General features: G+C 45.1%; 1 protein-coding gene across 1 annotated transcript in view; it reads right to left on the bottom strand.

Annotated features, from left to right (window-relative positions):
* Nucleotides 1-3,768, bottom strand: part of KCTD3 (potassium channel tetramerization domain containing 3) — a 47,241-nt gene extending 43,473 nt beyond the window's left edge. The window contains exon 1 of the mRNA XM_048494069.1: nt 3,389-3,768. Within this exon, the coding sequence (XP_048350026.1) occupies nt 3,389-3,462 (74 nt within the window). The 5' untranslated portion in view covers nt 3,463-3,768. The remainder of the gene's footprint in view (nt 1-3,388) is intronic.
* Between the last annotated feature and the right edge of the window lie 8,777 nt (nt 3,769-12,545).

The following is a 12,545-nucleotide window of genomic DNA, read 5'->3' as shown; positions in this document are numbered from 1 at the left end:
AGGGCAGTTCACAACAAGGTTAAAACATACATTAAAACATAATTTAAATACCAATTACATAAAAACAGAACCCATTTAAAAATCTGGATGGCGTCTGGCTACCCCCCTCCCCCCTTGTGCCCACGGGAGGCCAGATGACATGGTAGATGTATTTTTAACCAGGCTGGCCAAACGCCTGGCGGAACAGGTCCGTCTTGCAGGCCCTGCGGAAATTCTGTAAGTCCCACAAGGCCCTGATATCCCTGGGGAGCCTGTACCACCAGATGGGGGCCAGGGCTGAAAAGGCCTTGCCCCTCGTCGAGGCCAGCCTGATCATTTTTGGGCCAGGGATCACGAGTAGGTCCTCCTCCGAGGAGCGGAGGGGCCTACCGGGGCAATATGGGGAGAGGAAACTTTATCTTTCCAGGGTTTAAGAAGCTCTACTGTCAAGTCTGGGACCAAGGTATCTTAAGGGCTGCCTGTCCCCTACAGTCCTGGCAACCAGTTTTACTTTATATCAAAGACGCTCTTGTACATTCTCTCATCTTCAAGAGGGTGAGGTGCCAGTTTGTCAAAGTGGTAGCAATGTCAAGTCCTGGGTTCTGAACCAGTACTTAGAAACACAAAGTGAATTTTAAATATTTGTATTTAAAAAGAAGGCTGGGAAATAATCACTTTAAGAAATACGCAATGAATATAAAATCATAAGGTGCATATGCAAGCACTCAAAAAACAGTACGCTTAGTACTAAAAGAAATACTGGCTAGAAAATGGTGCGTAGGCGAAGCTCTTCAGACAAAGTAGAGGTGAAAAAGACCAAAGACAAAGAAAAGATGGCTGCTAATACTGATGAGATTGATTTATGGCATAAACAGGCTACACCAAAGAATTGCCAATTAACCAATTAAATATCCAGTAGGTGAGAACACTCTGGAAGATGAGCAAGTCACCCTGCCCTTTTTAAATTTTCAATTACAGCTATTGCTGACCAGTTGAATCCAGCTGAAAATAATTGGAGATGACTCCATGCTTGTAATGAGAAATCTGACCTTGATAGTCCAGCCTATCTCTATCTACAAACACCTGCAACTAGGCTGTGTGAAAAACAAATAAGATTTTGTATAAACTCTTCCAAAAAACAAAATGGAGTCTCTTTGGACACAGCAATATACAATCAAAATTGTTATTCTCTTCAGAGGACCGTTTCCCAGCATGACACATCTGTGGGATTCTCTCTCCATTGCTTTCTGTTTTTACCAAAGCTGATTTTTTTACAGAACCATTAAGGTATTTTTATATGTTATATACCTAGCCATGTTCCGTTAAATAGTCATACTTCAACGATTTTCCCTGATTGCTGTCTTTGCTGTTTTTACTGCTGTGAGTTACTTTCAACCTCCATTTACATTCTTATATTAAAATAAGTTTCAATGCCATAATAATGTAGTGCTATATTTGAAATTGTGTTTCCAATTAATATCCACATCTTTTATTTCTATTTTATTTCGATTTAATAAAACAGTTTTACCTTTCCTTGGAGGTCCTACTCTTTAAAAAAATGGCACAACCTTTTTCATGGCTTTAAAGATTCTGGAAACGGTATATGTCTAAATGATATTAGATTGACTCAGAGAATATATCTAAAGTATTTAAAACACCTGCAGTGCAATCCTGAACATCCTTCTAGGTCCACTGAAATCAATGGGCACAGAATTATGTAATTCCGTTTGCAAATGCATTATTGGCCTTTTAAATATACTGTTACAATTTTGTGTAGGGAGACTTACCAGGCAAGAATTCATTATCTGTCCAATCATATAACAAGAGATATGCAAAAAGAAAGTGCCCCTACAGTACAGAAATTGTTTAGAGGTTAATGATCTGAGATTTATTCAGTCCTGACCATATACTAAAAACCTCAACAAAGTTACTAAATTAGCTATTGCCAGTAACATGGGCAGGGTCCCTTGCTGACTGGAAAATCCCTAAAAGCCAGAGTTCTTGGATAACCATAACAATCCTACTATATAACATTTCTGAAAGTAAGCAAGACATAATCTGTTACATGCTTTGTAAGATTCTTCCTCTCTTTGGTCTTGTACACAGAAGGTTCAATTCCTAGCTTGCTCAAAAGTGTCCTTCCAACCTTGTAACTGTGATTTTTTCCCAATTTGATCTTACATTCAGACATTAATATTAAAGTATAATACATACAAGTCTCTGATCAAGTACAAACAATGTACTTATATAAGCAGAAACAGTCTTAAAATAGGCTGATGCAGCAATCTGTAAGATTAAGGTCTGACTTAAATGTCTTTTAAAGGAACATACATACATGTTGTTTGTACATGTTAAGAGTTTTTAAAATATACTTGCCAATTTAAAAAATAGGAAAGTAACAAATTTTTAACAAATCCTGCATTTTTCGTCATCTACACAATACAGGTTGTCTCATGACAGCATATTTCCAGTTATTTTTCAGCACTGGAATTTTATATATAATTACTTACTTTTTATACCCATTCTTTCCCACACTGGGGACCCAGATCAGTGTACATACATAATTCTCCTCTCCCCCTTTTTATCCTCACAATTACTCTGTGAGGTAGGTGTGTGACTGACCCAATCACGTAGCAAGCTTTTGTTGCAGACCGGGTTGACAACCTCCAAGGGCTGGCTGGAGATCTCCAGCTATTTCGGAAGGTGGACTCTATGATATTATACTTATATCCCACTGTAGTCTATCCTCTCCCCAAGTCCTGCTCTCTTCAGGCCCCCCCCCTTCCAAATCTCCAGATATTTTGCAACCCTAATTTTAGAGCGATTATTTGAACCCAGATCCAACACACTATTATATCATACTGGCTTTTTAGCTTCTATGGTTTATTGGCTGCACGCTCAGAACTGCTTTAGTTGCACCTGCTGAGCCCTAAACCATCCCACTGTATTGCCAAGGTACTAAGGACATGTTAAGGGTAGATTTTTATTCACACCCTTTGCGTACACGTTTACGGGGATCCCGAATTCACATAAATGGTCCACAGCAACAACGGGTCCCTGCTTTAGAAGAACTGAAGCCGAATGTCTATACGTGAGAAAAAATTACTGGTTTCTGAAAAATGACCCCACCTATTGCTGGAGTTAAATGGATAAAGCCATGAAATTGATTATTTCTAAAGCGAGTCCTTTTTCCCGCCTTTAATTCAGCAAACAGCACGGCTGAAAACTCAGTTTCAATCGGCAGAAAGTCCCCCTGCCCGTTCATTTTAATGTCGGTCAAAGGAGTTTCCTTTCTGAAGTAAGCCCAATCCCCCTTCCCCGGCCAGGACTCCACACACACACACACACACACACACACACACACACACACACACACCAATACATGCTACCACCACCACTGCAGGCTCACCTGGTGCCCCCGACATTGAGCTGGATGATCTCCCCGCTCCCCGCACCAGCAAAGCCCGCGCCGTTCCCCGCCATCTTTCCCAGCGGCGCCTCCTGCTCCGAGCACGACCGACCGCCACTGCTGCCCCCCGCCGCCTCCGTCTCGGAACTGAGGGAAGCGGCGGCAGGAGGCGGCGGCGGCAGGGCCGGGGGAGGAAAAAAAGCGTCCAGCGAGGCCTCGCAGCTCCCTACAACGAGCAACGAACGAGCTTAGTGGCCTCGCCTATCTCACTCAGTCTCTCATTAGAAGGCCTAGCAAGGCCGCGACTCCAATTTCGCTACGACGGCCTTCGACACTGTCTAGCCCCGAACGTTGCTGCTCTCTATGGCAGAAAAATGCCATAGCAACGGGCAGGCACCTGAAGGAGGGAATTCCGCAAGGGACAAAATGCCGACGCTCGCCGCAGCTTCGCGGGATCAAAGAACGAAATACAAAGGGCACGTGAGCAAGAGTAGGAGGAGTTGTTCAGGTGATGCGTCCTGAACTCCTGTAGGAACATTGGCGAGTCCTATATGTGCGTTTGTGGTACGGGTATATTTTGTGACAACTAGCCGATCCTATGTATTGTGTGTACTTGGAAGTAGGTCCCACTGAATCCAGTGAGGTTAAGGGACTGGGTAAAAGTCAATTCCAGATGATTTTAAACGGATCCTCATGAATTCATATGGTTTTAACATTGAAACAAGATAAAATCACTATGATGCTGTTGACCAGGGGTGTCAAACTCAATCGCACAGGGGGCCAAAACTCAAAAGACGCTTTAGGTCAAATGCCAAACAGGATAAATATTTATTGTCAGGCATGAAAACCCCCTCTGCCCCATGGAGAAGGCAGCCACCTGCTCTGTTGGGTAGGGAGGGGATGGTGACGGTGGCCTGCCTCATGCTGCCAGGTCACCAGGCATGAAAAACCCCTTTGCCCCACAACGACCTGCTCCGACCTGCTCCATTAGGCACAGAGGCGGCAGCGGCGGCAGCAGCCTCCCTAGTGCTGCCAGCTCTCGCACTGCATGAGCCAGCAGCACCAGGCATACAAACTTCCTCTGCCCCATGGAGAAGGTAGCTGCCTGCTCCGTTGGGCAGAGGGGGGAGTGGCGGCGGCCTGTTTGGTGCTGCCAGTGTTGGCAAGATTCAGATTAGAATTATTATTATTATTATTATAATAGAGCTGCCTCTCTATCTAGAGTTTCCGTTACAGCCACCTAGGCCAAGGGGCAAGGGAACTCTTCTCCCCTCAAGCCAGAGGGAAGAAAGAGAGGCAAAGGTTCCCAATCACAGACAAAAGTCTTACTCAGAATAAAAGCAGAGTTTATTTCTAAGCCAGCACAGGTCCCACCTAAAATGAGAGCTGCCCCGAACTGGCGAAAGGTCCGGGGTTTTAAAGGGTCTCTTTAGGGTACATCAAAGCAGAGTCACATACATTGCAAAAGATTTAGGGTTGCAACAAATTATCCCACGTCAAACATTTGGTACAAGTTCCCAAGCAGCGCATTTCTAAACCAAGTGAATGTGAGAACAGTTATCTATTGCATCCTGGCTGCTCCGGCTATCACCTTGTTTATGGTACTTCTTGTAACAACAGTAAGGTCATCAAGTTCCTGAGAGGCCAGGAAGGCAAGGACGGGAGTGTTTAGACATTCAAGGGTTTGTTTATGGCTATCTCTGCCATATTGGAAAGCGGTTTATCTTCCCCTAATATCTAACAGTAAATTAGCACTGTATACTGAGGGGCTGCTTGGCTAGGTAATTAACTAAGGAATGTAAAGCTTAACAACTTCTAACCTAAGAGCAGAGGGAGAGATCTATATAAGTAATGCTACTATATTGATATCCTTATATTGTATTTCTTTAAAGCATAATTTCCAGTTCTTCAGCGTTGCTCACACTAGCTCTCATGCTGTGTGCACCCACTCACATGCTGTGCGAGCCAGCAGCACCAGGCACGCAAACCCCCCTCTGCCCCATGGAGAAAGTAGCTGCCTGTTCTGTTGGGCAGAGAGGGGACGGCAGCCTGCCTGGTGCTGCCACCTCTCGTGCCGTGCAAGCCGGCAGCGCCAGGCATGCAACCCCCCCACTGCCACATGGAGAAGGCAGCTGCCTGCTCATTTGGGCAGAGAGGAGATGGCGGCGGCGGCAGCCTGCCTAGTGTTGCCGGCTCTCACACTGCACAAGCCAGCAGCCCCGGGCATGCAAAGCCCCTCTGCCCCATGGAGATGGTAGCCGCCTACTCCATTGGGCAGAGAGGGGGTGGTAGCCTACCTGGTGCTGCCGGCTCTCGTGCAGTGCAAGCCAGTAGCGCCAGTGTACAAACCCCCACTGCCGCATGGAGAAGGTAGCCGCCTACTCCATTGGGCAGAGAGGAGATGGCGGCAGCCTGCCTTGTGCTGCCAGCTCTCACACTGCGCGAGCCAGCAGCACAGGCATACAAACCCCCTCTGCTCCACAGAGAAGGTAGGCGCCTGCTCCGTTGGGCAGAGAGGCCTACCTGGTGCTGCCGGCTCTCATGCCGTGCAAGCCAGCAGCGCCAGGCATGCAAACCCCCACTGCCCCACGGAGAAGGTTGCCGCCTGCTCCATTGGGCAGGCGGTGGTGGCGGCAGCAGCCTGCCTAGTGTTGCCGGCTCTCGCGCTGTGCAAGCCAGCAGCACGGGCATACAAACCCCCTCTGCCCCATGGAGAAGGTAGCCGCCTGCTGCTTCTTTTGGCAGATGAGATCTTCCAGAATTACAACTGATCTCCAGGCAAGACAGATACATTTCCCCAAGGAGGAGTGGGGGGGCTACACCAGATAGTGGCTGCTAAAGTTCCTCCCCATGCTCCACCTCATATCTCCAGGAACGTCCAATCAGGAGCTGGCAATGCTATTTCCCACCTTGCAATAGCCTTGCAAGGTAAGCCAGGAGCCTTCCTTCCTCATTTTGCAGCAGCTTCTGTTCATCCCACATAACAGCCTATCCTGCAGGTATGCACAGAAGTCAGAGCAGGACTCCCCTGGTGCAGAGCTGAATCTGGACCTCCCATCCGTCCCTCCTGCTCGGTTGCCTTACCCAACACATGACCAAGAGATTGGGCGGCTCTTGCCAAAAAATCATGCAAAGCACCTGGAAACTCAGCCGGAGTGGGGCAAAAAAACCCATTCAGAGGCGGGAGTTTGCCAGTTTTGGGCGGGGCGGGGGGGAGGAGGGCTCACCCTTCGTTTGGCTTGGAGAACTGTAACTCAGGGCAGACGACCCCCTTTTTTGCAAGGATTAGATTCAAAAGAGCCGGGCCTGGGGGCGTGTGTTTGCAATGGGAGGACATGACTTTCCTCTCCCTTTTGGGTCTGCACATTTGGGGAGGAGTGAGTGTTGCTTGCAAAGGATTGCAAATTTTGCATGCAAATATGCGTTTCAAATGCTAAACTGCTCACTTCAGGCTGCTGAGCACACCCACCAATCCGGCTTCTGGGACTGGGGCCAGACAATGGGATTTTAAGTGTGTGTTACACGGGCCAGTTAGAATTGTATGAAGGGCTGGATGTGGCCCACAGGCCCTGAGTTTGACACATGTGCTGTTGACCATGTCTTAGTCTATTGGCAGCACCACAAAAGTCACTCATCCATGTTTTGTGGTGCGCAAAAACATGGTTGCAAAGCACAGATCCTCGTGACTTTTGCACTAGGTCACACATAACTCACCACCAGATCACCTATCATATCCAGGGGCACAGCTTGCCCCTCAAAAATGACAGGTCCACACTTTGTGGCAACTTTATGGCATAAAAACATGATTCTGGACCATGGCTCAAGATTTTTATGTTTGGTCACCCTAAACTCACTACCAAATCACATATCATGTCCATTGGCACAGTTTGTACCACAAAAATCGTGGATTCATGATTTTGTGGTAACATCATGGCACAAAAACCTGGAAGGATCCCCCAAAAACCTACACAAAATGGTTCTGCGCAGAGGCGTACCTCCCATTGGGCAAAGTGGGCAGCTGCCCTGGGCGCCACCTTGTGGTGGGCGACAAAATTGCAGGTTTGTGAGGGATTTTGTATTTTCAGTGTTTTTCCGTTTTTGGCCTGCAGGGGGCGCAGATTTTAGGCTAGCAGCACCAAAATTTCAGGGATTTTTTGGGAGACTCTCCTGATGATGTCACCCAGGTTTGGTGAGGTTTGGTTTAGGGAGTCCAAAGTTATGGACTCCCAAAGGGAGTGCCCCCATCCCCCATTGTTTCCAATGGGAGCTAATAGGAGATGGGGGCTACACCTTTGAGGGTCCATAACTTTGGACCCCCTGAACCAAACTTCACCAAATCTGGGTGGTATCATCAGTAGGGTCTCACGAAGACACTCTGAAATTTTGGTGCTGCTATCTTAATAATTGCACCCCCTGACACAACAGGCAACCCCTAAATTTCCCCAGATTCTTTTTTTAAATTCACTCCCTTCCCACCAATGCTTGTTTTCTTTCTTTCTTTTATTCCTCTCAGTGCCTAATACAAAGGTTGTGGTTGTTGTTGTTGTTGTTGTTGTTGTTGTTGTTGTTGTTGTTGTTGTTAAATCTACCCCCTTCAGCATGGATTTCAAGGGAGAATCTGAGGTCCCCAGTTTAAACACCATTTAAAATGATGCTGTTTGGGGGTGGATTCGAGCATCACTTGTTTAAACCAGGGAGCCCAGATTCTCCTTTTAAATCCACCTTAAAGGGGGTGTCTGAGCCCCCCCAGTTTAAATAACCTTGAAAGTGATGCTGTTTCCCCCCATTGGGGGGACTGGATACAAACACCATAAAATGTTTTCATAGCAGTAATAAAACATTTTGAAAGCATTTTGAAAATGTTTTCCAAATATTATTTCGGCTGTGTGGCATGGCCCATTGCTATGTTCAGATTTGTGAGTTGGGGGATGTTCTATAATGTGATGGTGACTTTGAAACGACCTGGTGGAAAAAATTATTGTTTGGTCATTGGGGGGGCCACCCGTGGGGGGGCATCAAACTCAGGTTTTGCCCAGGGCTCAAGTTTGCCTAGGTACGCCCCTGGTTCTGCATTAGCCTGCTCACTGTATTAGAATGAGAAATCACATTCGTGGAATCATGATTTCTATGTTATACTCTGTTGGTGTGGAGATGATCAGTGAGATTAATGGTGAGTCTGGGCTAATATCCTGAGCATCTATGCTTTGAAACTGTGGATTTGCACCATGGCAACACCACAAAGCAGTGGATCCATCATCCATGATTTTTGTGCTAAAATCTGTGACTATGAACATGCTATATAATTTGGTGGTGAGTTTGGGATGACCCAGTGCACAGTTTCTGAGGACTGGTTGTTTGGAACCACACATCTGCACCATGGTGGAGCCACCAAGATGTGGATTCGGAGATTTCTAGAGTTCAAAATGTGGCTCTGGCCATAATATGAGATTGAGTAATGATCCGGAGATGACTGAAAGTAGAAATCCAGAGTATACATGGGGATCTGTGCTTTGAAACCACATTTTAGTGCCAGGACAGCAGAAAAACCAGCTGATCTGCTATTTTTAAATGTAATCTTTGGCTATCAACATACGTGCTTTGATGGTGAGTTTGGGATGACCCAGTCCTAGGGATCCAGGAGGATCTACGCTTTGAAACTGTGTTTTTGCACACTGCAGGCACCACAAAGCAGTGGATCCATGATTTCTGTAGTGCAATCTGTGGCGATGGACATGATATGTGATCTGATGCTGAGTTAGGGTGGCATAATGCAAACATCCTGAGGATCTATGAAGGTCCATGGTTCAGAACTGTGTTTTTGTGATGTGGTGGTGCCATGAAACTGTGGATCCATGCTTTTTTTTGTGGTGAAATCTGTAGCTACAGACATGCTTTGTGACTTAGTGGTGATTTTGAGGCAAGCTGAGGTAAGAATACTGAGGACCCACGAGTATTTGAAACCTTGTTTTTGCACCAATATGTTGCCCAGAAGCTGTGGCTTGGTGATTTGTCTGGTGCAGTCTGTGGTTCTAGACATGATATGTGATTTCATGATAAGGTTTGGGGCAACATAATGCTAAAACCCTCAGGACCCATGAGGATCTGTGCTACCGAACTATAGTTTTGTGATGTGGCGGCACCACAGAGTCATGGATGCATGATTTTGTGGTGCAATCTGTGGCTATAAGCATGATGTGTGATTTAATGGTAAATTTGGTATGATCTGAAACAAAAATTCCTAGAATTCATATTTTGGGCCATGTTTTTGCATAATTGTAGTGCTGTAAAGCATCAGATCCATGATTTTTGTAGTCAGATCTATGGCTACAAACATTATATTTGCTCTGGTGATGATTTCAGGGTGATCTACTATAAAAATCATGAGGACCTATGTTTTGTAACAACAGTTTTGGGCCATGGTGTTGCCACAATATGATGGATATTTGGCTTTTGTAGTCATATCTTGGGATATGGACATGATATGTGCTCTGTTGGTGATTTCAGAGTGACCTAGTGCAAAATCGTGGAGATCCATGCTTTGCAACCATGTTTTTGTGCCACTATGATGCAAAGCCATGGGTGCATGATCTCTGTGGGGCTGTCTATAGACTAAGATATGGTCTATAGTATGATGGTGGTTTTACTTCATTTCAGTGTAAAAATTATATGAATTCATGTGGATTCTTGCCTTGGATCCACATTTTTGTGCTGTTCCATGTTTTCCATAGTCTAGTCCATAGTCCTGGCTTCCACATGTGATTTGATACTGGTTTTGGTGGAGTTCTCTTTTAAAAAGTGGAGAACCCATGAAGATCCATGTAGATCCAACTCCCCCCCCCCCCCAAGGTTAATTATCAAGTCCTTAGGTTTACAATACTGTCTTTCAGGTGTGACCTGGAGTTCTCATGGAATTACAACTGATTAGTATAGGTCAGGACTGGAAAAGATCAGTCTTCATCCCTTTACCAAAGGAAGGTGATTACCGCGTTTGTTCCAATTATCACACAATAGCCCCCATCCCACATGCAAGCAAGATCCTTCTCAAGATAATACAAGAAAGGCTAAGACCAATAGTTGAAGCCCAACTCCCTGATGTACAAGCAGGCTTTTGATATGGTCGCGGCACCCACGATCAGATTGCAAACTTGCGATGGATCATGGAGAAAGCTCGAGAATACCAGAAGAACATCTGCATGTGCTTCATTGAATACCGCAAGGCCTTTGATTGTGTTGAGCATGATAAGCTATGGCAAGCCCTGCAAGAGCTAGGTGTGTCGCCACATCTAATCAAGCTGATACAGTCGCTCTACACCAACCAGGAAGCCACAGTGAGAACAGCACATGGGGACACAGACTGGTTCCGAATAGGCAAAGGTGTCTGACAGGGCTGCATTCTCTCACCCTTCTTGTTCAAACTCTATGCTGAAGTGATCATGCGAAAATCGGAGCTAGAAGACTCAAAAACAGGAGTGAAAATTGGCAGCAGAAACATCAACAATCTTTGTTATGCAGATGACACAACACTGCTTACAGAGACCGACAACGATCTGAAACAGTTGATAGTGAAGATCAAAGCTGAAAGCGAAAAAATGGAGCCCCATCTCAATATGTAGAAGACAAATATCATGACGACAGCTAGCATAGATCGGGCCCAAATTAGCATTAACAATGAGGTCATTGAGTGCGTCCAAGACTTCATCTTCCTGGGCTCAAAAATTGACTGTAATGGAGAAGTAAACCCTGAGATAAAGCAGAGAATAGCATTAGGACTTAGCGCAATGCCGAGCATGGATAAAATTTGAAAAAGCAGAGACATCAGCATCAAAACCAAGCACAGGCTAGTCCAAGCCATCATCTTCCCCATAGCCATGTATGGATGTGAAAGCTGGACTACAAAGAAAGCTGACAGAAGAAGAATAGATGCGTTTGAGTTGTGGTGTTGGAGAAAGCTACTGCGTATACCATGGACAGCTAGAGTGACTAATGCAGAAGTCTTGAGCCGCATGAAACCAGACACATCACTAGAAGGGAAAATAACCAGGCTCAGACTTACATACTGTGGTCATGTGATGCTAGCAAATTCGCTAGAAAAATCTATGATGCACGAACTTGTCAGTGACGGGAGAAGACCTGGACGTCAAAGAATACGATGGCTAGATACCATAAAAGCTGATACAGGCATGAACATCAACCAGCTGAAGGAAGCAGTACTTAATTGAAAAATGTGGAAAGAGCTTGCATATCGGGTTGCCAAGGGTCAAGAATGACTGAATGGATAACATCATCATCAGTATAGATCAGTATCCCTAGAGGAAATGGCAGCTGGCGGGGGGGCAGACTTTGGGACCTTCCCACCCTAAACTCCACCCTGAAATTTCCAGGAATTCCCTAAAACATAGTTGGCAATTCTATTTAAATAATTTCAATTATGATTTAACTGAAATGAGCTCAACTTTATTATAGAAACATGTATTAAAACATACATATCTACTTGGAAACCTACTTAAGTATATTAAATGGAACTTGCTCCCAGGAAAGTGTCCTTAGCATTCCAACTGTTATTAGCTTCAAAACATCTGTTTACTTACATATATAGATGCTGAACAGTTTTGGAACAAACAGTCTTGAAAGGTAGCAACACTAACCTCACATCAGATTTCTAAAGAGAGCAGGAACAAAATTTCTTGATTTTATGTAAGTACAGGATTTAGAATTGCCAATCCAGCTTGGGAAATTGAAATTCTTGGAGATTTGGGGGCAGTACATAGGAAGGGAACTCATTAGGGTTATGATGTCATAATGTCCACCCTTCAAAATTTCCTCCAGGGAGATTGTTTAGATATCAACTGTAATTCCAGGAGAACTCCAGGCTGCATGTGAAGTTTGATAACCCTAACAGGAGCATCCAACTCATTCTATTACAACTTGGCAACCCATCTTTATCACAGCAACAGACTATTCAGTTGGAAACGAAGTATAATTATTCTTATTTTTTTTTAAAGGCAATAGTGAGGATCCAGCCAGTTATGGCCCAGTTAGTCTCCTTAACTGTTCCTCTAAATTATGCACAGACTATTTGTTTAACAAACTGATTGACTGGGTAGATTCCTCAGATTTTTGGAACTCAGAACAAGCTGGATTTAGAAAGGGACATAGT

This window comes from Sphaerodactylus townsendi, linkage group LG01 (assembly GCF_021028975.2).
Source record: "Sphaerodactylus townsendi isolate TG3544 linkage group LG01, MPM_Stown_v2.3, whole genome shotgun sequence".
Taxonomy (NCBI): Eukaryota; Metazoa; Chordata; class Lepidosauria; order Squamata; family Sphaerodactylidae; genus Sphaerodactylus; species Sphaerodactylus townsendi.
This window is presented reverse-complemented; position numbering and strand designations above follow the sequence as displayed.